The 24,988-nt window shown below is 40.0% G+C and overlaps 1 protein-coding gene across 3 annotated transcripts in view; it reads right to left on the bottom strand.

Annotated features, from left to right (window-relative positions):
• Positions 1-21,827: 21,827 nt before the first annotated feature.
• c14h20orf96 (chromosome 14 C20orf96 homolog) overlaps positions 21,828-24,988 on the bottom strand; it is a 48,995-nt gene continuing 45,834 nt past the window's right edge. For 2 of the 3 annotated variants that reach the window (XM_039735762.1, XM_039735761.1), the window contains exon 11: positions 21,828-22,556. In XM_039735762.1, coding sequence (XP_039591696.1) covers positions 22,332-22,556 — 225 coding nt within the window. In that variant the 3' untranslated portion in view covers positions 21,828-22,331. The remainder of the gene's footprint in view (positions 22,557-24,988) is intronic. The other variant, XM_039735763.1, reaches the window with a different exon arrangement.

Below are 24,988 nucleotides of genomic sequence, written 5' to 3'. Positions count from 1 at the left end.
CTTCATGGACGACTACGTGCCAAGTTTATGATCCTTTTAAAGGGACGGTATGTACTCAGCTTGGTCCCTGCTGGTCATAGACTGAAGTTTTCCAATTTAACTAAAGCTTTGTAACGTGCGCATTCTGGATGACTTGCCTGCGTAGTTTTCATGCTGTAGGCATCCTCTTTCTGCTCAGAGGAGCCTCAGCTTTCTGCCTTCAAGCCAGCAGCAACATTTGAAGTCTGTGCATACAACCATCCTGCAAGGTCCCAAAGGTCAGGGAGCCTCATTTACAAGTAAACCAGCTCAGTCTTGGAAGCTGAACCCAAAGTACATTATTGTAGTATGAATTATATTGTATGATCAGCTGGTATATTATTATTATTTGGCAGGAGCCTTTATCCAAGGCGACTTATACAACATTTGAGATACAACTGGTTACACTTCTTCTGTTGCTTTCCACTTGGAGCACCGGCAGGTGAAGTGCCTTGCTCATGGTTGCACATTATAAGTTGCACCTACAACCTCAGGGTCTGAAGTCCAAAGTCCAAACCCCTAACCACTACACAACACTCCTCCATTGAAGCTCTAAGTTTGTGTTGATGTCCTATAAGTGATAGGAAACATTGATGTTTGTTTAATTAATATACTTTAACATATTTGTATAGGGTGGTAGTGAGGGGGGTTTTATCAGGGGTCTGCAGAGTTGGGATAAATCCTTGAGTCTGTGGATGGTATAAATATATTCTAGTATCATTTTTGGCTCAGACAAAAATGCAAGCTAGTTACAATCATATTACAAAAATCTCAAAAAGAAATCATCCATTAGGCAGAAGTTCACTAAACAACAGTCTTCAAATGCTTCTTATACATACAGTATTGAGAGATCAGGGCCCTATCCCCTCTTTAATTTTCTCGGGAAAAAAAAAAATTGAAGACTGGAGGGATTTCTCCATGTCCTTTTGTGTTGTGATCAGGGCAGAAACAGATAGGACAGAATAAAAGATTAGAGGCTTTATGATATTATTCTTGTACGCCCCTGAAAAAAGGTTAGGGACTGGGTGCAAGAGATCAGGGACTAAAGCCTTTGATTCTCCGATATACCTCCAAATCCAGCAATGCCACTGAGTTCTGATGAAGGTAGGTAATTTGTTCCATCAGCGAGCACCTATACATGAACTGAGATTTGATGCCAGACTTGATTCACCAGCAGGCCTGAGCAGCTGAGAAGGAGCGTAGGAACTCACCACTATCTACATACACACAGGTGCTGACATGTTGACTTATCTGTAGGAAAGTATCAAAGATTTGAACCTAATGCAAATGCCATTACAGGAAGCCCCTATAGTGATCTGAAAAAGGAGAGTGATGTGCCTCCCTCATCTGGTTGAACAACTGACATGTTGTTATATTTTGAATCGCCTACAACAACCTGGTGACACAAACCAGTAGTTTTGCCAGCAGAAAGTCGTGACAAGACCAAAGCCTGGACTAGGAGATGTGCTGCATATTTTGTCAAATGCAATATGATCTTTGTGGATGTTGTATACTGTCATTCTGAAAGAGAGATTATTGCAGCATGGTCCTTGAAGGATTGCTGGTCATCAGTCACCATCCCAAGTTTGCATGCCAGCTTGGCAGGTTTTAGTGGGAATCAGAGAGACCGAGTGCTGAGTAGACAGACAACTTAGGATAACAAGGAGGTCTGTCTTTGCCTGGATGGTACTCATTCATTAAAGATTTAATATCAGTGATTAATAATTGACACTGTGTGGTCTGCTGGAGGAGAACTGCACTTCATTGGCATAGCGCTGATAGGCGAAACCAGTTGACTAGATGATGGGGCCTAGAGAGGATATGTATAGAAAGAAGAGGAGAAGGCCTAACACCAATCCTTGGGGCATCCCCATGATTGCATGGTGCACTCTTGGCATCTCTCGTTATCAGGACAAATCGTAGGTTCTGCCCAGGAGGTAGGACTCAAACCACATATGGGCATTCCCTGTTATGCCAAGGTCAGAGAGGGTGGCAAGGAAGATATTACAGCTAATTGAGTCAAAGGCAGAGGATAGATCTAGAAGGATGTGGACAGATGATGTATTGGTAGCTCTACCCAACAGTAATGGGTCGATAACAGTGAGTAGAGCTGTCTTGGTGGAATAACCCTTCTTGAAGGCTGCCTTTTTCAGAAATTTGTGGCAGAGGAAAGAATGACAAATACACACAGCAGCATGCCAATAGCCTTTGAAGGAACCATTTGTTAGTTCTTTTATGATGGGTACATTGACTAATTTCCATTGAAGGCCTTGGAAGACTTCACTCTCCTGCTAGATTTACTCCCTTGATCAGCCTCTGGGGACCCTCAGTTAAGTAACTGAATCTTCTTATGGGAATCTCCATTTTCATGAACTCAACTGTCCAGTCCTGGCCTTTGTCCTTGTTCCTTTTCAGTCCAGATTATCCCTGCTGTTTAGTGTAGCTCCTTTTATGCTGCCTCCTCATCCATGACTTCCTTCCCTATAGGAACTCACCTGCCTGTAACCTCACAGGTCAGACTTGCTGCAGTATGAAAGCAACATTTCTTATATGTACTTTAAGGGTTTCAGCGTTGCCATATACATGTTTTTAATTGTAACATTAACATTATGAAAGTTAATTTAAAACTGGTAATTTTGGTGTGTACCAAAGGTATTTTCCAATAAATCTCCATTCAATCTGAATGAAGAGCAATCAATTAGTGTTGAATTTCTCTGTGGGATTAGTAAAGTTTATCTAATGTAATTTCTCTATTAAAAATAAAAATCTTGGAAGGTTGGAAGGAGACGAGACGTAATTTTCTCACAGAGACACTTTCATGTCCCGCGAGATGAGACTTTGTGCCAAGAGATTTAAACATGCCCAGGGCCGGAAATAAAACTAAGAGTAGATGACAAAATAGAATTTCGTAAAGAATTCAGAAACGTGAGTGCGGTACAGATGCAGAACAGGTTAGCAATAATGGAAGTATGAATATTCGAAAGTCTCAATAAAAGGATAGTAAAGACCTATTAGCAAAAACAAACAAAAATTATTACTTGGTGAAATAACAGAACTGCGAAAAGAGATCAAATATATTGTTTGGATTTAAACTTTAAGTCGGAGACTTGTAGAACGTATAATTCGTGTTGCCATCAGGGAAAAAAAGTAGTGTTTCTTCCCAATGAAGAGGTGTATCTGCGAGAATTAAAAGCTTTGTTGTTTGGTGAAAGTGAAATCCCACGAGAGAAATCATTTCTCATTTGTGTAAATGCTATTGTCAGACACATTTCTTGTAGAAAGAAAGAAACAATATTCACTCACAGGCAATTAAATGTTGTGTTGTTACATTGTAATTCCAAACATGGAATCAAAATTCAATGTGATATTGATGAAAAGGTAAAAGCGTAAAGAGATCGAATATATGGACATAGATGATATGATAGAATTGCACTGTACGAAATGCAGATTATATGGCATGGCAGCAGCAGCAAGCCAACTGCTGATCGAGCAAAGAGGAGGTAAAAAAAAACCCTATTTGTTTCCCATTGTATCACCGTTTAAGAGGGGGTTTTGTCTCCTTGGAGTGCGTTCAGACCCCCTCTTTACAATGCGAGTGGCAGAGACATGAAGTGGCTGGCGCATAGCGCAGGCCCTTGGAGTTGGCGAGTAAAGTGAGCAGGGGGCAAAACCCCCTAATCTAATCTAATGTAATGTAGTGGAATTTTGTATATAAAACACACTTTGAATTTCTCATTCTGTATATGTTATGCATTTAAATCCTCAATACTTATTTATGTCTTTCTATTATAAAAGAAAATCCTGAGATGAGACAAGACGAGACAGTTTCCAAGAGATTTATTCAAGTCCCGTGAGATGAGACTTTGGCCATGAGATTTTCTTAAGTCCCGCCCTCCTCTCAACCATATTCAACCACGCACACAGCCCTCTCACCTCTCATCCATGTGAATGCTTTTGTCAGATGCGGTTCCTGCTCTCTCAGCTCTTATAAATTTTTACGTTTTCCTCACTTTAAGAAAAATTTCATCACAAAGGTTTATTAACAGTAAAAATGAGTACATGGGCAATCCTAGCACTGGGAAGTCAAACAAATTAATGCCAAAAGTGTTGATTGGTTACACTGCAAATTGGTTAAATGCGTATCAGTAGACTCTGCTGAAGCAGTTGGTGGTGATCATGCAGAAGATGAAAACATCAACTTACAATATCCAGAAGAATATCTACAACCGTCAGAATTAATGTTGAAAGAAGGATGTATCCAGGAAAGGCAATGTAGTACATCTTTAGGGGATAACATTAGGCAACAAAGGAGATCTTGATATGCCATTCATATTAAAACGTTAACAGTTTCCCATTAGAATAGCTTTTGCAAAGACAATTTACAAATCTCAGAGCCAAACATTCATAAAAGTTTTATTTAATGAAGAGAAAGAAACGATATTCACTCACGAGCAGTTATACGTTGCGTTGTCACGATGAAAGTCTAAACACGAATTCAAAATTCAATGCGATAGTGATGAAAAGTAAATTCCAAATATTGCTTTTACTGAAGTTTTACAGTTAAAGTGTAAATTTAAAAAGTATTTACGTGTTAGTTTCAAAGCCGAACAGAATGAAAATGTATAATGCAACTAATATCTCTAACACAACATGAAGCATAATTTTCTTTCAATTTATTACATTTTACTATTTTTTACTATGGTTAAGTACTCACTGTAATGTAAAATAGTTAGGTCTTTAATGCATATGTAACAATTCCCATGAAAATAACAATCTGTTTAACTTGTACATCAACTTCACCATACGCAAGTGGCAGAGCCATGAAGTGGAAAGAGCATAGCGCCCACCCGGGGGTTGGCGGGCAAAGCGAGTAGGGGACAGAGCCCCCTAGTATAAATATAATATATGCAAACAAATATATGTATGCAACAGAAAATAATAACATTCAATGTGAACACAGTAAACAAAGGCAAATGAAAAAGTATTTTGGTAATAATACAGTATATATATATATATATATATATATATATATATATATATATATATATATATATATATATATATATATATCTACACACACACACACAGCAGAAAACAGTAACATTCAACATAAATAAGTGATAATTAAGGGTGAAATGAAAAAGAAAACTGATACTCAGAATTCAAGAAAATATTGCAAATAAACACACATATATAAAGATGGCAACATAGAACTCTACGTGACCATCTTCATCATCAAGCCCTTCCGTGAGAACCCTAAATACAAAGAGGACTGTTTCATTTATGTTAGGTAGAATGCCCAGAGGGGACTGGGCAGTCTAATGGTCTGGAATCCCTACAGATTTTATTTTTTCTCCAGCCGTCTGGAGTTTTTTTGTTTTTCTGTCCCCCTGGCCATTGAACTCTTATTCGATGTTAATTAATGTTGATTTATTTTGTTTTCTTATTGTGTCTTTTATTTTTCTATTCTTTATTATGTAAAGCACTTTGAGCTACTGTTTGTATGAAAATGTGCTATATAAATAAATGTTGTTGTTGTTGTAACAGTACAAAAAAGTCTAATGAACTGACTGAAATCAGTAATAGGTAAACATGTATGTATACATAAATGAATTTTTAGGAAAATAGAAACAGAAATCATCTAAACAAAAAATAAACAGAAGCAATATCTAGAGAAATGCAAAAAACAAAATAATCAAAAATATTTGGATAGGGATAGAAAAAAGAGACAGGGATAGGGATAGGGTTAGAAAGAGAGAAAGAGAAAGACAGAAGGAAGTAAGAAATGAGGCAAACTAGGAAAACAATGTCCAAAACACGAAAGAGATTTCAGTCAACATAGCGTAATGTATTAGCGGATATTTACATGGGAAGAGGGAGTAGGGAAATATTAAGAAAACTGGTGAAATCATGAGTTTCATTTAGAGCAGTCAGGTGTAAAGAGTTAAGGTTAAAAATCCATTCAGCTTCCCAGTGAAAGAAAAAATTGTTGAAATTGCCCTGTTGGGGGTGTGGTCTGACTACCCCAAGTACCATATATTTTAAGTCTGAGTTATGATGATTTGCCTCAACAATATGTTTTCAAATGGAATATTTAAGGGATTGTGTTCTAATAGTACTTTTATGCTCTGTGATGCAGTATCTAATGGTACAATACATTTTTTCTTATATAAATTACTAGACATGGGCATATTAAAGGATATACTGTATTACACCTCTTGACACTGCATTTGGGTCTGCACCTAAGGGTTACACTTCCATGTGGTGTCTGAATGAGCTTTCCTTTAAGTAAATTATTATAAAAACTGCAACGAGAACAAGGTAAATGACCAGGATTAGATTGTGTTGTAATGTTGCCAGAATACTGTGGAAAAACTGTGTGCGTATGGTTCATAACAATGTCTTTGATGTTACGGTTGCAACAAAAAGCAAAAAGAGGGGTATCAGAAAAAGTGTTGTTCAAGTTAAGAATATACTAATGTTTTTAAATAATATGTCATATTTGATTGGCATATAAATGGTATGTAAGGTTATAAATAATACAAATATTAAGAATAGATTTATGTTGTGGTGAACATGATAAATCTTTGTTGATAAAAGTTGCTCATTTGAGAGCCTTATCAATACATTTCTTTAACTAGCCTATTTTAGAAAACCATGTTTTAAGATGCAGAGCTGTTTTACTAAAATCCTGATGCGTAGAGTAAATGTGCTTAATGCAACATAACTCAGAAACAGGAAGGTTCTTAATTAATGATTGAGGGTGAAAATTTTTAGTGTGATAGATAGATAGATAGATAGATAGATAGATAGATAGATAGATAGATAGATAGATAGATAGATAGATAGATAGATAGATAGATACTTTATTAATCCCAAGGGGAAATTCACATACTCCAGCAGCAGCATACTGATAAAAAACAATATTAAATTAAAGAGTGATAACAATGCAGGTATAACAGAGAGACAGTAACTTTGTATAATGTTAACGTTTACCCCCCCGGGTGGAACTGAAGAGTTGCATAGTGTGGGGGAGGAACGATCTCCTCAGTCTGTCGCTGAAGCTGCTCCTCTGTCTGGAGATGATCCTGTTAAGTGGATGCAGTGGATTCTCCATGATTGACAGGAGTTTGCTCAGCGCCCGTTGCTCTGCCACGGATGTCAAACTGTCCAGCTCCATGCCTACAATAGAGCCTGCCTTCCTCACCAGTTTGTCCAGGTGTGGGGTGTCCCTCTTCTTTATACTGCCTCCCCAGCACACCACTGTGTAGAAGAGGGTGCTCGCCACAACCGTCTGATAGAACATCTGCAGCATCTTATTGCAGATGTTGAAGGACGCCAGCCTTCTAAGAAAGTAAAGTCGGCTCTGTCCTTTCTTACACAGAGCATCAGTATTGGCAGTCCAGTCCAATTTATCACCTAGTTGCACTGTACTGTACTGATGTACTGTGAATGGTAGATTTTCTATATAAAAAGAAAATGAAGGAATTATTGGCAATGGTAACTAAAATATCCAAAAAAATAACTGATTGTAGACTTTAATTGAGAGCAAATTTCAGATACGGATCATACTGTATTTATTGATAAAATCATGAAACAAATCTAAAAAAACTAAATCACCATTCCAAATCAGAAAAACATCATTAATATATCATAACCATGCAATGATATGTTTAGAAAAAATATTGTCACCAGAATAAATGAATTGTTTTTCAAAATCAGACACACACATTGAAGCTATGCTGGGGCTCAAAACTGCACTCATACCAACATCTTTATGTTGGCAAAAATCTGATAATCAAAGACAAAGAAAATGCAATTGAGAGTAATATTGATAAGTTTGCAGAAAAGTGTAACAGAGTGCCCTGAACAATGTGTTGAGCAGTGTTTTGGGGATGCTGGTATGTATATATTCTGTATCCATAATTGCAATACTACAACCTTCACTATGGGAAATATCTTATAGGAGACTTATAACATGGCTGGAGCAGCAAAGAGACAAACAGAGCTATGTAGAAGTGAATCCATTTGGCCGGGGTTATAAAACTGAATTGTTGGCTGAAACTAAGGATCTGGGGCCTCATGTATAACGCCGTGCGTAGAACTCGCACTATAACATGGCGTAAGCACAAAAGCCAAAATGTGCTTGCGCACAGAAAAATCCAGATGCAGGAATCTGTGCGTACTCCAACTTCCACGTTCTTCTGCTACATAAATTCCGATCAGCTTGAAAAGTAACGCTCGTGCACGCGCTTTATGTAACGCCCCATCTCCTCCCAGAATTACGCGTCTTTGAATATGCAAATCAATATAAATCACCCTTAAGCTTAGCCTTCTGTGAAAATGCAATGGGAAAAGCACGGGGGAAATTATAAGAATTTCAGCGAATACCAAGTGGAGGCAAAGGAAAAACATACTATTTGTTCAAATAAACCGTGGTATAATCAACAAAAGGAAGTTGATCGAGTGACATAGCGTGTTGGAGAAACTTGAAAGCTCACGTTCACAAAGTCACACAGTGCCGGAAATAAAAAAGAAGTCACATATCAAAGTCGCCGTGAGAAGCCGAGTTGTAAGCCCACTGAGTAGTCTGAGTGTCATATGAAAGCTTATTAGGGTACAGAGAAAAAAAGGCACACAGTGGGGAAAAAGCACGAAATGTCAACTTGAATCTCGACATTTCCACTTTAATCACATAGTTTATTTTGTCATTAAAGTAGAACGTCATAAGCTTCATCTTAAAATCGTTTAATTAACCAGTTTCTCAAATCACATCGTAATTAAAGTAGCACATTAAATGCTTTGTTTTGTATTTGATCTTCTTTGTGCTCTATGTGTGTGAATCACTACTTGCTTCTTAAACTGGCTCTCTTCCTCCGACTGGACACAGAGTCCATTACATTTGTGATATTACAACTCTCTGAATAACTAAAATACTGAGATATATACGTGATATCATTTTTATGATGATAGGAGTCAAAGCACGTTATTAAACATGAGTTTCACGGCGCAGTGATTGTGTGCGACCTTCGATGAAATAATTTATTGCAGCAGTACTCAGGGGCGGCTCTAGGGTTGTGGTGGCACTGAGCAGAGGAAGAATTGGTGGCTCCTTCCCGCCAATGTCAGTAAGGCAGCTTATGCACGGTGGATGGCCACGTCCGTTGCAGACACTGCATAGCCGCCTCGTGCTCATGACACAAGCATTTAACTTTTGCCGAAATTTGTCGATGCGTTTTTAGTTGTGTTGTTATTTTCTCTTTCTGTGTTATATTCAATATATATTGGCGTAGCCGCCACTGCAGTCCTTGCTTTTCTTTCCCCAAATACCTAATCACCACACAATCAGCTTTGTAATAGAAGTTAAGCCATCTGTAAGCTTAGAGCACCGATTCTTCAAAACGTTTAAGGAATATTGAAATATCTTTCTAGTACATGTTTAATTATTCTATCCTTCACGACACTCCCATTGAAGAATCTAGATTATTTAAATGAAGTTAAAGTTTTACCTGTATAATATAATAAACATATTTTGCTGCATTTCATCTTAAAAATTATATCGTCATCATATGTAAATACTCGCTTTATAAAGTGGCGCAGGTTGTGCGATATTATAACTGTAGTGCAAGTTTACAGTGGGGTGATTGTACTTATAAGTACAAACAGTTCTACAAGGAGCAATTGATTAAGTGCATTTAATGTTCTTGGGATGAAACTGTTTCTGAAATGTGAGGTCCGTACAGGAAAGGCTTTGAAATGTTTTTCCGTGGCTGAGACAGCGTGTCCATGAAGCTGTATACCGATAATTTTCTTTCCGATCAGCTGCTGCTGTGATTCACACTCAGATACAGTGATATAAATACTCCAAGTGGTGCAGTGAGAGTAATATAGAAAAAGATGATCCGTTGTGGCAACTCCTAACGGGAGGAAACTGAAAGAAGAAGAAGAAGAAGAAAAAGAAGGTGCAGGGAGAGTAACAACGCTAAAGCAGTTATGGTATTTGGAATACTATGGCTATTCCCTGGACCATTATATTGTTACAAGATAATTACAATTAGATGCATTACACTAATAAACAATATGCGGTTAGTTGCAGTGTATTTATAAAGCCGCATCAGGAAAATAAGGTGTAACCACACAGGAACAGTAGCATTGCTTTGACGCTGGGTGCCGCCAGTCTGCAAAACCGAGCGGAGAACTTGCATACGACAAGGCATGAGGTACCGTGGAAAAGTGCATGGCTTTACGCCAAGTGTAGGTTTTATACATCGCGATTTGAACGTGGAAAAGTTCTTACGCAACATTTCTGTGCGTACGCACCGTTTATACATGAGGCCCCTGCTGCGGTGGGCTGGCGCCCTGCCCGGGGTTTGTTCCTGCCTTGTGCCCTGTGCTGGCTAGGATTGGCTCCAGCAGACCCCTGTGACCCTGTGTTAGGATATAACGGGTTGGAAAATGACTGACTAAGGATCTGCCAGACGAATTACCAGATTTTTGTGTATTATTGGCAACCTGTTAAACATAGGTAGACAGGGATGTGGACTAAACAAACATTTTTCTGTTTTTGCATCAATTGGTTTAACAGAATGAGGTTGACTATTGATGATATCATTGATATCACTAAAGCAGTGATATGTAGAGTGAGGTTCTTATTGAGCAAATCATAACAGGATGAATCACTGAGGTGTTTTAAACCTTCACTAATATACACAGAAGTGTTAATTACAATAGCTTTTATTTATATAGATTATTTTCTGATATTATTATTCTATACTCTGCTACCTATACTTACCATTCAGTATAAGCTATTATAAGCAGGCTTTATTTTATTGTGATGGCTTATTTGGTCATCACTAATGTGGTGTATGGCCGGCCGTTTATCTCGGCCAATACCCCCAAGCCGCCAGGTGGAGCTCTCCCTGCAGCGTGGAGGTGCCCTGAAGACCAGCAGGGCATCATGGACTTTGGAGTCTTTATCCACAGCCCTGCTGGATACCATGGGGGCCACTAGGAGACACTGCAGGGAGGAACAATGCTTATTTATCCTACGCCCCGGAAGTATGTCCGAGTCACATGGACAAGGGAAATGACGTGCTTCCGGGGTGAAGAAAAGGACTCTTTATCTGACCCAGAAGTGATAGGAGATGACATGGACTGGGGATTGGAACACTTCCGGGTCAGGGAATATAAAAGGATTGTGGGAGCTCCCAGACGGAGAGCTGAGCTGGGTGGAAGGGTAGCAACGTGTCTGGGAATGGTGGAGAGTTTATTGTATTTGTGATTGGTTTATTAATGAGTATTGTGGAGAGGAGGGTGCTTTGTGCACTGTGCAGTATTAATAAAATCTACTTTTGGACTTTTATCTGGTGGCTGGCGTATTGGACAAGGGTTCAAGGGAGCGACAGTGACCCCTATCTGTCACACTAATTATAATCATAATGTAAAATAAACTGTAATCAAAACTGAAATCATAGTTAATAAGTACAATTGTGACCATAAACACCTTTGTAATCCATAACCAAAACTATGACCATAAGACATGACCATGAGTAAACTGGTAACTATGACACTAGAGGGAGAAAGTAACCCCTGAAGGGACAGGGGTATTGGCTACAGTGCTGTCCTTAGGCAAAGCTTAGCCTTTTATTTACTTGAAGACCTTTAGATGACTTCCAAAGCTATTAACCAGCTGAGGTCATAATTAACCATAATTAGCAAACAATTAAAACCAAATAAAGCCCAGGGCAAAGCTCAAACTGAATTATGACAACTGGTACCTTCTGTAAGGCACAAGATCGTCAGCAGATATGGACCACGGACTGCTTCAGGCATTCTAATACACTGCAGACAGTTACCTGTGGAAGAAATCAACATTCTAATTTAAGAAAGAAATGTATCCTCTACTAGGACAAATGTCAAAAATCCTCTTTGAGTCAGAAACCGGGCAGGAGGAAACCTATTCATTGTGTCTTTAATTATCCATTCAGCAAGAGGGAGCTTTCATCACAGCAGTCTGCTAGAATATGTTCAAAAAATAATGGCAGAGGTCCATTTTATAAACAACTGAATTTACATAACACTGCTGATTAATGAATGAATTTACTCTGATTGGTTAGTTGACTTACACCCAAAAACTTATCTAAGTAAAAGTAACAACTGTTCAGTCTTTTTGTTGTGGCGGATGGCCAGCTGCTCAACCTGGCCGGGACGCCCAAAGAGGGGAAAGATGGGGAAAGGCAGCTACTGTGGAAAACTGCCTCTCCCAAGATGCTAGATGGTGATTTCCCTGCAGCATAGCGGTGCCCCAGATTCCCACAGGGCACCAAGGGATCTGGAGTTTGGCTTCTCAGCCCTGCTGGGTACCATGGGTACCACCAGGTGACGCTGCAGGGGGACCTGGGAACCCATACTTTTTACATAGCCCAGAAGTACTATCAAGTCATGGGGACAGAAATTCTGAAGTACTTCCGGGCTGACAGAAAACTCAACTTCTCCATTTGACCTGGAAGTGCTTTACTTCCGGGCTGACAGAAAACTCAACTTCTCCATTTGACCTGGAAGTGCTGGAAAGTCATATGGACCGAAGAACTGAAGCACTTCCAGGTCAAATGGAGAAGTTGAGTTTTCTGTCAGCCCGGAAGTACTTCAGAATTTCTGAAGAACTGAAGCACTTCCAGGTCAGGCACTATATAAAGGACAATGACCCGGAAAGGGCAGGGTTTACTCAATTCCCAGAGTGTTTCAGGAACTATCAACGCGGGTGTTTTGCCTGTGACAAGAAGGGACACCGGTGGAGACAATGCACACACCGGTGGGATTTGCATGGGGGACAAACATGGACTTCAAATACTCCCACACATTCTTTTTCTCGTTATTGTAGAGATTCGGACATGGGTGTTGGCGATCCAACTCTATGCTGCACTAACCCCCTTGTGGGACTAGGCGCTACGACCAATAGGTCTCCGCTGAGGGGGGAGATATGTAGATGCCACATGGGCTGGATGGACATCCCGGCCAGGAAAGGCAATAGACCTGGAAGGAAGAATTGGAAAAGGTGGAAGGACAGCCAAGTAAAAAGAGAAAATGTGGATGGAGTGTTTTTTATTCCCCAACACACAAGGGAGCAGCAGCTCCCCAGTTCAGTGCACCGTAAGGAACCAGCAGGGCATGCCGGGATATGTAGTCCGTCAGTGCAGCCCTGCTGGGGTCTCTGGGTACCACAAGAGGGCGCTGTAGGGAGACAAGCTCCCTGTTATTGACTTCCATTAGACCTGGAAGTACTTTTATCGGGCGATCGCCCGGAAGTACTCCCGGGTCTGTAATAAAAGGGGTCACACTCCCTTTATCAGGTGAGTTGGCGCTGGGTGGTAGAGAGGCAGCACTTGACTGGAAGAGGGCAGTGCGGAGGTGAGAGTGTTATTAGGGAGGAGAGGAAGACTTGTGGGTTGTGCTTTTTGTACCATATCGGAGGTATTTTTTGTTAATAAACAACCTTTATTTGAACTGGGACTGTGATTCTGTGTTTGTGTCGGGGTTTGGGCTTGCTGATGCCAAGGTGTCCATCATATTGTTTACAGACATCTGCTGATCTCTTAATTATTTCCTAGTACATTTTGTGCATTACATCAAACTTCCTCCTAGTACATTCCTGTCTTTTATTTACCATTTCAATTGTTCTCCTCATGACATTTCTAAAACAAATTCTTATATATTTCAATGTGCACTGCAAACCAAAATACTTCATGTACAAACTGTTACCCTAAAATTATTCTCTTACACTACTCGTATTCATTCATCTCAATACAGATTATAAAAGCAAACAGCAATAATACAATTATTTGCTGCCACACATTCATTTGTTTAATATGTGCAAGGGTCAGGGGAGAGGCAGGCCTTTCTATTGAAGTATATCCATGAATATAGGTCATAGATACTGCAAAAACAATATCAGAAATATGGGAAAATGTCAGGCTGTGTATAAGTGTGATATGGAGATATACTATTATCCCCTCCACTGAGGTATTACAGTCTACAAATAGATAAAGTGCAATGTGTTTGCGTTCCTCTGTCCTGGGCTGTAAAGTCAAGAATTATTGAAGTCCATCCATCCATCCATTTTCCAACCCGCTGCATCTGAACACAGGGTCACAGGGGTCTGCTGGAGCCAATCCCAGGGCACAAGGCAGGAACCAATCCTGGGCAGGGTGCCAACCAACCGCAGGACACACACAAACACACCAAGCACACACTAGAGCCAATTTAGAATTGCCAATCCACCTAACTGGTATGTCTTTGGACTGTGGGAGGAAACCCACGCAGACACAGGGAGAACATGCAAACTCCATGCAGGGAGGACCCAGGAAGCGAACCCGGGTCTCCTAACTGCGAGGCAGCAGCGCTACCACTGCGCCACCATGCCACCCATTATTGAAGTTTAAAGGACTAATTTGTTTGCTGCAAAGTCAGTTAGTCAGTATGGGACACTTGGAAGTCATCACAACCAAGAAAAAGTGCTAATGAGACCAAAGAAGCACAAAAGGGACTCAGTATACTGAGTGGCTTCGAGCTCAATCACTGACTTAACAAGTGGAACTTTTAAGATCAAGCCTGGAATTATTTCCATGATTATGAACTTACATTTGGGATACTGGGGGACTCCTAAATAATTTAAAGGCCAAAGTAACACTCATGTCACTTGTCCATTATACTGGACCAGTAATGGCGTACTGAATGATATCGTGCTGTGAATACACTTGACTTATAGTTTCCATCCTCTTTCTCTGCATGTTTATCATTCATTTGCTTGCTGAACGGCTCTTCTTTTCTCAACCTTAGCAACCCACTTCTTCTATTCTTTCGTCTGCATCTTTTTGCGTTAAAAGTGATTAAGTCTGTGTTTGTGTTGCAAATACATAGTATGTTTTCCTTAATTTTTCACTTAAGCTGGCAATTAAGTCTTCAATCTGCTTCAAGAATGATTTAAGATATGAAGAGGTAGGTGAAGTGATGGCAAAGGTGGTAGGGATGAGAATGGCGCCCGTGCGCATGTGCTGCACGTCTGCCCTGCTGGCTGCTGCCAAGAGTTGATTCTACATTAAAATAAAAGAAAAAGAGGAATAACCTTGGAGGTCAATCATCACCCCAAAAGCGGATAGTAGACGTCACCTAGTATATGTGTACCAAATTTCAAGTCAATAGGTGAAATGGTTTGGTGATTTAAAATCCTGGACAGACAAACGACAGCCACGGTAGAGTATTATATAAGAAGATAGCTTCAGGTCAGATACAGATTAACATATCATCTTGTTGCCACCTGCTGCATTAGGGAAATTTCATTATCCTTTACTCCTTCCATTATTCTTGTTTTCCAGGGGTGATACTATCAGACATGTATCAATTGTCAATGCAGCTTTAACCTGAGCATGTTATGGCCCATCTCCTAGCTTGAACAACTTGACAACCTCTCCTGCCCCAGAACCAATGAGGCCTGCTTCCATGGTGATACATATTGGTCTTTTTCAGAATAACACAGTTTAGGGTGAAAGGCACAGATTAGTGTTCATTTATGGAGAATGATGTCATCAGAAATTGTCCCTCAATCCTATCATATGGGATGTCCTAACTGTTTGACTTCTTTTATTGCATGATGGGCGAATCACAGGTTTCTGAGGCTCTGACAGATATGAACTGATTAAACCCAAAGATTTGTTTATTCAATTTCTTAATCTTCTTTTCTGTTAAAGGGTCACAGGGAGGGTACAAGACAGGAACCACCGCTGGAGGCAGCTACTAATACAGAAAATAAAACAAACTTGTTGCCGATCTGATTCTGACCAGACGACTTCTTTGTTTATATGGTAGGTTCACACCTTCACCTGCCTACTCTACATGGTGACACTCTTTCTCCTGGCAGATGAGCATTTATTGTCTGTTCATTTCACACTTCCACTGCTTTATACTTTCTTCATCACTCAAAACTCAAAAGTTTCTGACTGTGAGGAGGCTCATCCTTGGCAGATTTTGGCTAAACACATACAGTAAATCACTTCTATGGTCCAAAACAGCCTTTCATTTGCTCCAGGGACACCAAGCTAGAACTCCTTTTAGAGGCTTCTAAAATTACTGGACCTCTGACCCTAACCCTTCACTTAACCTTTAAAAGCCTAACATTCATTGCAGATATATTAGAGGGAGAATGCTGCCCCATTAATCCCCTGTTTTTTCCACCCTGGTTTTGCTGTCTTTCCAAGGTGTCATACACATGTGTACCTGGGAGGCAGCTAAAGGGCTCAAAAGAAGGTAATTCCTGATCAGATCAGGGGTGGCAGAGTGTATTAGTACTTTCTCTTATCTCCTGCAGACCAAATGTGGGGAATTCCGCCTGGTTGGACCCTAGAAGACCTCACTTTTGGTTCTGCCTTCCAAGAAGTTGCAGCCTGATGTCTTAATTTCTGGGTCTGGTCCCAAATCCCCCCTCTTCCTGCTGTTTCTCTATATATCCGCAATGTTTACTAACCTGGGCAGTTCTGTTAAAGACTCTGTCTTTAAATACCATTTTCTGAACCTTTTTTCAAATTATGCAGCCAATTCTCAATTAGCATATATACTCACGCATAAGTTGGGTCTTGAAACCCGAAAAATCGTCATAAAATCAGACCCCGACTTATACGCCTGTTTTGTCTTGGTAGAGTAATATATTGTATTATTAATATGTAGCCTCTGTCAGAACGCCTCAAATCCCACAGACTTACCACTGTTTATAAGGTATTAAAGTATATAAGTTCTCCCCACATTCCCTTCTACATCTATAACCTCAGGCAATTAGGCATAGTAAAAGACAAACAGGAGTTAAGTTACAATTTAAACAATGTATTATTTGTAATATTCATAAATAATAGCAATATGCAAAGTACATTTGAATATTGGAAACCATACAACCTGATTAAATGGTGATGTGTAGTTCAGGCGGCACACAGACTTGTTTGTTACTTAATGTCTCTAGTTGAGGCATCATTTGTAGACAGCTTTCAGCTACATGCCTGTTCAATATGGCTGCCGAACTGTGCTCTTCATTGTGTTGTTCTTGTCAGTTCATGGTGTGATGGTCTTCATCAGTTGTTAGTAAAAAAGAGATGCTTCTTCATCATCAGAGGTTAGTAAGAGAGATAGTGTGAGGTTAAACAAGTAAATTTATAGATGTTCTGGTCAACCCCTAGAGCCAATAGGGCATCATAGTACTTAAAGGCCTCTGAGACAAGCCAATTCCAAAAAGCCATACCTCAGACCAATGGGGAAATGGAACATCTTAACACCTACCCCCCAAACCATATGTTAAAGTACAGCTTACCAGTTAGACAACCTGGCTTTCTTGCGGGGTTGAAAGACTCAAGCAGAGAAACATTTGTGTCAAGCACTTCCCCCAACTCTGTCGTAAAATTCAAAGAGACTCAGTCGTAAAGGGGGGGTAAACATGAATGCTTCTCACCAATGTAACACTAAATTACTTACTTTACCTAAAATACAAATAAAGATATACAAAATATTTATCAAGTTATATGCAAAAATCTTACATCACAACAACGCCCATTCAAAAATGCGACACATAATGGTTTTTTTTTTACATCTTCTTGCCTCCTCCAATCTCTCATCAGTTTCTCAGACACATCGAATTTTGTTGCAGCAGCACAGTTACCAATTTCCTTCGCTACTTCAATGACATTTAATTTAAAACCAGCTTCATATTTTCTTCTGATCGAATGCTCAATTGTAGATAAGGGATGCTCTTATGATAAAGGTGTATGAGGATGTGAGATACAAAAAACACAAATCAGTGCAAACATTGCTTTGGAATAGTTTGGGTATTACCGTGTGGTCACATAGGCACAATAGAGAGAGATAGGTAGGTTAGGAGCACACGCTGATACAGCGCATTGCCGCACACACATAGAAAAAAGGACCGTGTGCTCCATGGTGACTCTCTCAGGTGGGCGTTAGCATACCATAATCTCTTGTACCAATAGCATGAGTTCTCTGCATTTGACTTATACAACCGACATTATAAAATACTAGAAATTATACAGTAAAATTAGGTCCCAACTCATCAGCGGGAGAACTTAAACGCAAGTATATATGGTATACGGGAGGCTGCCCCAAAACTCTTTGTGTGTCAAGGCTTATTTACACAAAGGAAAGCGTCAACTGCCCCTGGCATGTGCTGGGCAAGTAGTCAAACAAAGTGGGCATTTCCAATTTTTTCTAAGCTTTTAGTGGCACAGTTTAAAACAGTAGATTTGACAGGGATACAGAAAACCAGCTACAGTCCTACCTTCATTTCTGAGTGAACACTAAAGTGAATGGCTGAACTGAATCTCTACCAACAATTTGGTCAGCTCTGTACCTCATCTGATAACAAAAGTATAAATCAGATTTGAACTGACACACTCTTTAAGAAGAAAATGCCCCCCCAAAAAACATTCATTTTAGGCTTATACCCACAGAATTAACTCTACCTAGATGTCAAACACAAAATAACACACCTTTAATCAGACACTGAATATGTAACTAGAAGGGACATTGATTGACACCAGAGGTTACACTTTCCTTCAAAACTAACTTCTCTCTCTTTGGGAGTCTGAAAGCTGATGAGCTACTCCCTTTGCAGGGGTGTTAAAACTCAAGGCCTGGAGGGCCACAGTGGCTGCAGGTTTTCATTCAAACCCTTTTCCTAATCAGTGACCAGTTTTCACTGCTAATTAACTCCTTTTCCCTTCATTTTCATAGCCCTGTTCTTGAGGATTCAATCCTCTTAATTGATTGTTTTCTTTGTTAAATGACAGCCAAACAGAAATGAGATGTGAAACAAACCAACAGATGACCAGCTAAATTGGGGCTTCAAACTCCAACCAATTTCATTCCAACCAATCTCTTAGAAGCCGATTCTTGCTGTTAATTAAACCCGTTATTTAATTCCATGGCCTGTTGCTGCTCTCGTTCTGCCACAGCAAACATTTCCAAAAGTGTTGATTTTTCTGTTTTTTCTAAATGTTTTGGTGACCTGAGAGATCAGCCTTACTGAGACCTTCACCTTTCTTTATTTTCAGATATTGTGTGGTGGACACAGGTGAGTTGGTCATGTGGTGGTTTGTTTTGTGCGTCTTTATTATTTGGCTGCTAATTAATGAAAAAGAGAAAACTAAGGGGTCTGAGTTAAGTTAAATAAAATGAAGGCAAAAGAAGTTAATTAGCAGCAAAAACTGGTCACTAATTAAGAAGATGGTTAGAATGAAAACCTGCAGCTTCTGCGGCCCACCAGACTGGAGTTCGACACCAGTGCTTTAGGGTGAGACACGACTCACTCTGTGCATCAAAAAGCTCACAAATGTTCTTTGGCCTGGACGTTACTCTCCATAGAGTCTTAGAGCTGGACCTCCTAAACAAGCTCTAAGACCCTCTCTACGACAGGCTCTATGCTCTTAGCCCAGTCTAAGAAAACTGCAAAGCAGCCATTACTTCAAGAAGGGCAAAAGGCAACGTCTTAAACGATATGCCAAATCTGTAGTTTGTTAGTATAAAATCTCTGGAGGGGTTATAAAATGAGTTTTAAAGAATTCACCGTAAGTGTATGTAAACTTCTGACTTCAGCTGTACATCTTTTAGTTTGACCCAATACTACACAGAGCTCCAAGAGTCAGTAATCCAGTGATGTGTGGTTAATGTCCCAAAGGTGATCCACAATAGTGTGTTCAAGATGTGCAGACTATTAAATACTATTGGTGAAGAAATTATACCCAGAGGGTGTTTAGTCCTCATAAAATTGTAAATATGTATAGTAACGTGGGCAGAAAATCTGATTTTAGATACAGTGGGATGCAAAAGTTTGGGCAACCTTGTTAATAGCCATTATTTTCCTGTATAAATCGTTGGTTGTTACGATAAAAAATGTCAGTTAAATATATCATATAGGAGACACACACACAGTGATATTTGAGAAGTGAAATGAAGTTTATTGGACTTACAGAAAGTGTGCAATAATTGTTCAAAATCAGGCAGGTGCATAAATTTGGGAACCGTTGTCATTTTATTGATTCCAAAACTTTTAGAACTAATTATTGGAACTCAAATTGGCTTGGTAAGCTTAGTGACCCCTGACCTACATAGACAGGTGAATCCTATAATGAGAAAGAGTATTTAAGGGGGTCAATTGTAAGTTTCCCTCCTCCCCTTCCCTCTGAAGAGTAGCAACATGGGGGTCACAGAACAACTCTCAAATGACCTGAAGACAAAGATTGTTCACCATCAAGGTTTAGGGGAAGGATACAGAAAGCTGTCCCAGAGATGTAAGCTGTCTGTTTCCACAGTTAGGAACATACGGAGGAAATGGAAGACCACAGGCTCAGTTCAAGTTAAGGCTCGAAGTGGCAGACCAAGAAGGATTTCGAAAAGACAGAAGCGACGAATGGTAAGAACAGTCAGAGTCAACCCACAGACCAGCACCAAAGACCTACAACAACATCTTGCAGCAGATGGAGTCACTGTGCATCGTTCAACCATTCGCGCACTTTACACAAGGAGATGCTGATGCTGATGCAGAGGAAGCCTTTTCTCTGCCCACAGCACAAACAGATCCGCCTGAGGTCTGCTCAAGCACATTTGGACAAGCCGGCTTCATTTTGGAATAAGGTGCTGTGGACTGATGAAACTAAAATTGAGTTATTTGGGCATAACAAGGGGCGTTTATGCATGGAGGAAAAGAACACAGCATTCCAAGAAAACACCTGCTACCTACAGTAAAATATGGTGGTGGTTCCATCATGCTGTGGGGCTGTGTGGCCAGTGCAGGGACTGGGAATCTTGTCAAAGTTGAGGGACGCATGGATTCCACTCAGTATCGGCAGATTCTGGAGACCAATGTCCAGGAATCAGTGACAAAGCTGAAGCTGCGCCGGGGCTGGATCTTTCAACAAGACAACAACCCGAAACACTGCTCAGAATCCACTAAGGCATTCATGCAGAGGAACAAGTACAACGTTCTGGAATGGCCACCTCAGTCCCCAGACCTGAATATAATTGAAAATCTGTGGTGTGAGTTAAAGAGAGCTGTCCATGCTCGGAAGCCATCAAACCTGAATGAACTAGAGATGTTTTGTAAAGAGGAATGGTCCAAAATACCTTCAACCACAATCCAGACTCTCATTGGAACCTACAGGAAGCGTTTAGAGGCTGTAATTTCTGCAAAAGGCGGATCTACTAAATATTGATTTCATTTCTTTTTTGTGGTGCCCAAATTTATGCACCTGCCTGATTTTGTTTGAACAATTATTGCACACTTTCTGTAAATCCAATAAACTTCATTTCACTTCTCAAATATCACTGTGTGTGTCTCCTATATGATATATTTAACTGACATTTTTCATTGTAACAACCAACGATTTATACAGGAAAATAATGACTATTAACAAGGTTGCCCAAACTTTTGCATCCCACTGTATAAACAGTATCTGCAGATTATGGGTTTTTGAAACATTTTCAAATTGGATTGGAATTAATGGCCACATCTGATCAACAGGTGTTTTAAATGGCCAGTGCAGAGCTGCATTTAGTGAAAACGGTGTCTCCTGAAATTATGCACGGAATAATTCATTTAGGAAATGGATGGATGGCAAAGTATCTGCCACTTGCTCATTGTCTTAAGACTTAGGCTCAGGCTTCTTGCAACCCTGAATCACCTTGATCACCTTGGTAAGAAGATGAACTCTGAAATTTTCTGATATGTACAAAATAAAATGAAATGCTTTTTAGTGTCTGTTTATTACAACACAAATTGCACAAGTGTTATCATACAGATACGCATAGCACTGATGATAATAAACAAGAACATAGCCATGGCGTCACACATGCACTCTAAGGCTGAGCCAGTTCTTCTTCAGCTTTGTACACATCATAACATCCCATCCCCATGGCTCTGTAAGTCTAGAAATGTAAACATTTAAACTCAAATGGTGCCCTGTGGGTGAGAGAGTACCAGCAACTTACAGGGGTATTGCTGCCAAATGCGATAAATGACAGACATAACAAGACAAGAGAGGACTATTGCTGCCATAGGGCTTTCTGCCAGACCCTCTGAAGCGTCATTGTGATTAGATATCTTCACACAGTTCGCTTGAGCAATCCCACAATGAAATCATTATTGCCAATGCAATGACCTCAGCAGTTTTGGCAGGATCATCAAGGTGAAGTCATTAATGATGCTACAACCTTTACATGTGACTGGATGAGCTGCATAAACAGGGATTTGTGTATGAGGCTCATTGACATCAGGGAGCTCGGCCATTTGTTTTAACCTCATATCCCCTGCACTTAGGCCTAATGAAAACAGCACATGGTACTCTTTTGTCTGATGTTCTGACCCAAAATCCACTTTTGTCCATTTCCTTTGACACTATGAGTGTACGTAGCCCATGATAAGAAGAGAGCCAGGTTAGATGGGAAGCTGTTCTTCTATGGGAATGTCCAGTACAACATCCATGTCCGGAGTGCATCTGGGAAGGAAGAAAATAAATAATGTTTCAAATAATGATCATTTTCTTAATTGCTCCATTTAATAATTCTATATCTTCTTGGCTCAATTGCTAGTTTCCAGCTTGATAACATTTGTTACGTTTGCCATTCACTGATAGTTTCTCACAGGTGGAATGGCAATAAGAGGAAACTTGTGGCGACAATAGAATTATAATAATAATAATACATTTAATTTATACAAGGCGCCTTTCTGACAACTCAAGGACACCGAACAAACAATAAATAAATAAAAAGACACATTATAAACATCACAAAAAAACAGAAGATATAAAAATTAAAACCAAACAAAGCCACTGTAATCATAATGAAAAAGCCATTTTAAACAGATGCGTTTTAAGTTTATATTTAAAGGTTGAAAATGATTCGATATTTCTGAGCTCAGTAGGTCGTGAATTCCAGAATGCTCTGCTCCCCATGGAGGTTAGACGGGCGAGAGGGAATGGCAACATGAAGAAGGTCAGACAGATATGGAGGGGTGAGGTTATGAATGGCCTTAAATGTTAATAGCAGAATTTTAAAATCAATTCGAAACTTAATCGGGAGCCAATGAAGCTTCTGCAAGACGAGAGTAATAAGGTGAATAGATGAGGTTCGAGTAATGATGTGAGCTGCAGAATTCTGGACTAGCTGAAACTTATGAAGAGATTTATTAGAAAGACCAAAGAGGAGTGAATTGCAGTAGTCCAGACGAGAAGTAACAAGACTGTGAACAAGAATGGCAGTGGTATGAGGTGTGAGGGAGGAGCAGATGTGATTTACTAGCGTCTTTGATAGTAAAGCACTTAGAAAAACAAGCAGTTAATCTTGAGAACAGCTCAACAAATTTACAATAAATTTTGTATATATATTCGTCTTAGTTCTGGTCAAAATATAGGCTCCTGTATCCCACACCCAGTCCATTGGGGAAACGTCTTTGATTATTTTCTAATATTGTTATGCTCAAATCAAGAATTTATACAAGCAGATTGACATGATAGTGTAGGGTTCAAAAGGTAGACCTACTTAAAAAGCAGTGTACCCATCACCACGGTACTGCCTTCAGTGGTGAAATTGCAGACTTGGCAGTTAAAGATTTTCATTGAGGACCAGAAATGAATGAACGAACGAATGAACGAATGAATGAAATAAAAAATAGGCAGGAGGTGAAAAAGGGAAGTGTACATGTAAAATATAGTCCTCAATTATGGCTTCTGCTATAATCTAATACAACAGATATGAAATGTCAGTTTATGTTAAATTGTGGTCTCAGTACTTGCTTTGCAAAACACATTGAGACAGTTAGGAGCCCACGCTGATACAGCGCATTGCCGCACCCACCACATAACAAACCAACTCAGGATCCCAAATTAGGAACCAAGTGCAGCCATGTGACAGGTGACACCTCAGCAACACACTAGTTCAGATGGAGTGGAGCAGTGTGAGGATTTTATGGTGGCTGGAGTGCCAATTCTGCCACCAACCCCCAGGTTTTTCCCTGCAGGTTGGAGGGCCGACATGCAGGGCTGGATGCAGATTAACATCATACCCAGGACTGAGCAATTGCAGGTTAAGGGCCTTGCTCAAGGGCCCAATGAAATAGAGTCACTTTTGGCATTTATGGGATTCAAACCAGCCAGCCAGTGCAAACCCCTAACCTCAGAGCCACCACTCCACCATTGATTGCTAAGAAATATGGCATATCAGAGACTGACTGATTAATCTTTTCTTACTAGACTTTTGTAGTGCCCTGTCCACCCTTGCATAGCACATGGGAGGCATAGGCACTGGACCTGCACCTTCTTTAAAGTGGTGCAACAGTTATTGATGTGATCAAGTCTTTCAACTGTGGTCATCTCTCTATTATAAAAAAAAATCTTGGAAGGCTTGGAAGGAGATGATACGTGATCTTCTCGGAAGACAATTTGACATCCCGCAAAACAAGGCAGTGAGACAAAAGGACAGCTGCTGTACCGTCTTTTAAATGATAGACTCGCAGCACGACAAGCAGAACACACAGCTCGGCGACAGCAGCTGATCAGACCGCAGCTCCTTAGCATGCGCTCAGCCCTCTCCATTCACAACGCAAATGGCAGAGACACGAAGTGGCTGAAGAGTAGCACGCCCTTTTAGGAAAGGGGGGGAGCGAAGCGAGCAGGGGGCAAAGCCCCCAAGTATGCTTATATTATTACAAAAGTTCTGATCAGCAGGAGCGGAAGCCTCCTAACTTTGTTGTCCTTTTATTTCCCCCAACTGTATTATATGTCTGATTGTTATGTATCAGCTTACAGGTTTAGGTTTAGGTTTAGGTTTAGTTTATTTATATAGCACATTTACAACAGCCACACGACTGACCAAAGTGCTGTACATTTAGAAACAACAACATAAAATAGAAATATACGATTTAGCCAAAAGA

Source organism: Polypterus senegalus, chromosome 14 (assembly GCF_016835505.1).
Source record: "Polypterus senegalus isolate Bchr_013 chromosome 14, ASM1683550v1, whole genome shotgun sequence".
Classification (NCBI taxonomy): domain Eukaryota; kingdom Metazoa; phylum Chordata; class Cladistia; order Polypteriformes; family Polypteridae; genus Polypterus; species Polypterus senegalus.
The sequence above is the reverse complement of the archived record's forward strand: the minus strand, read 5'-3'. Positions and strand labels throughout refer to the sequence as shown.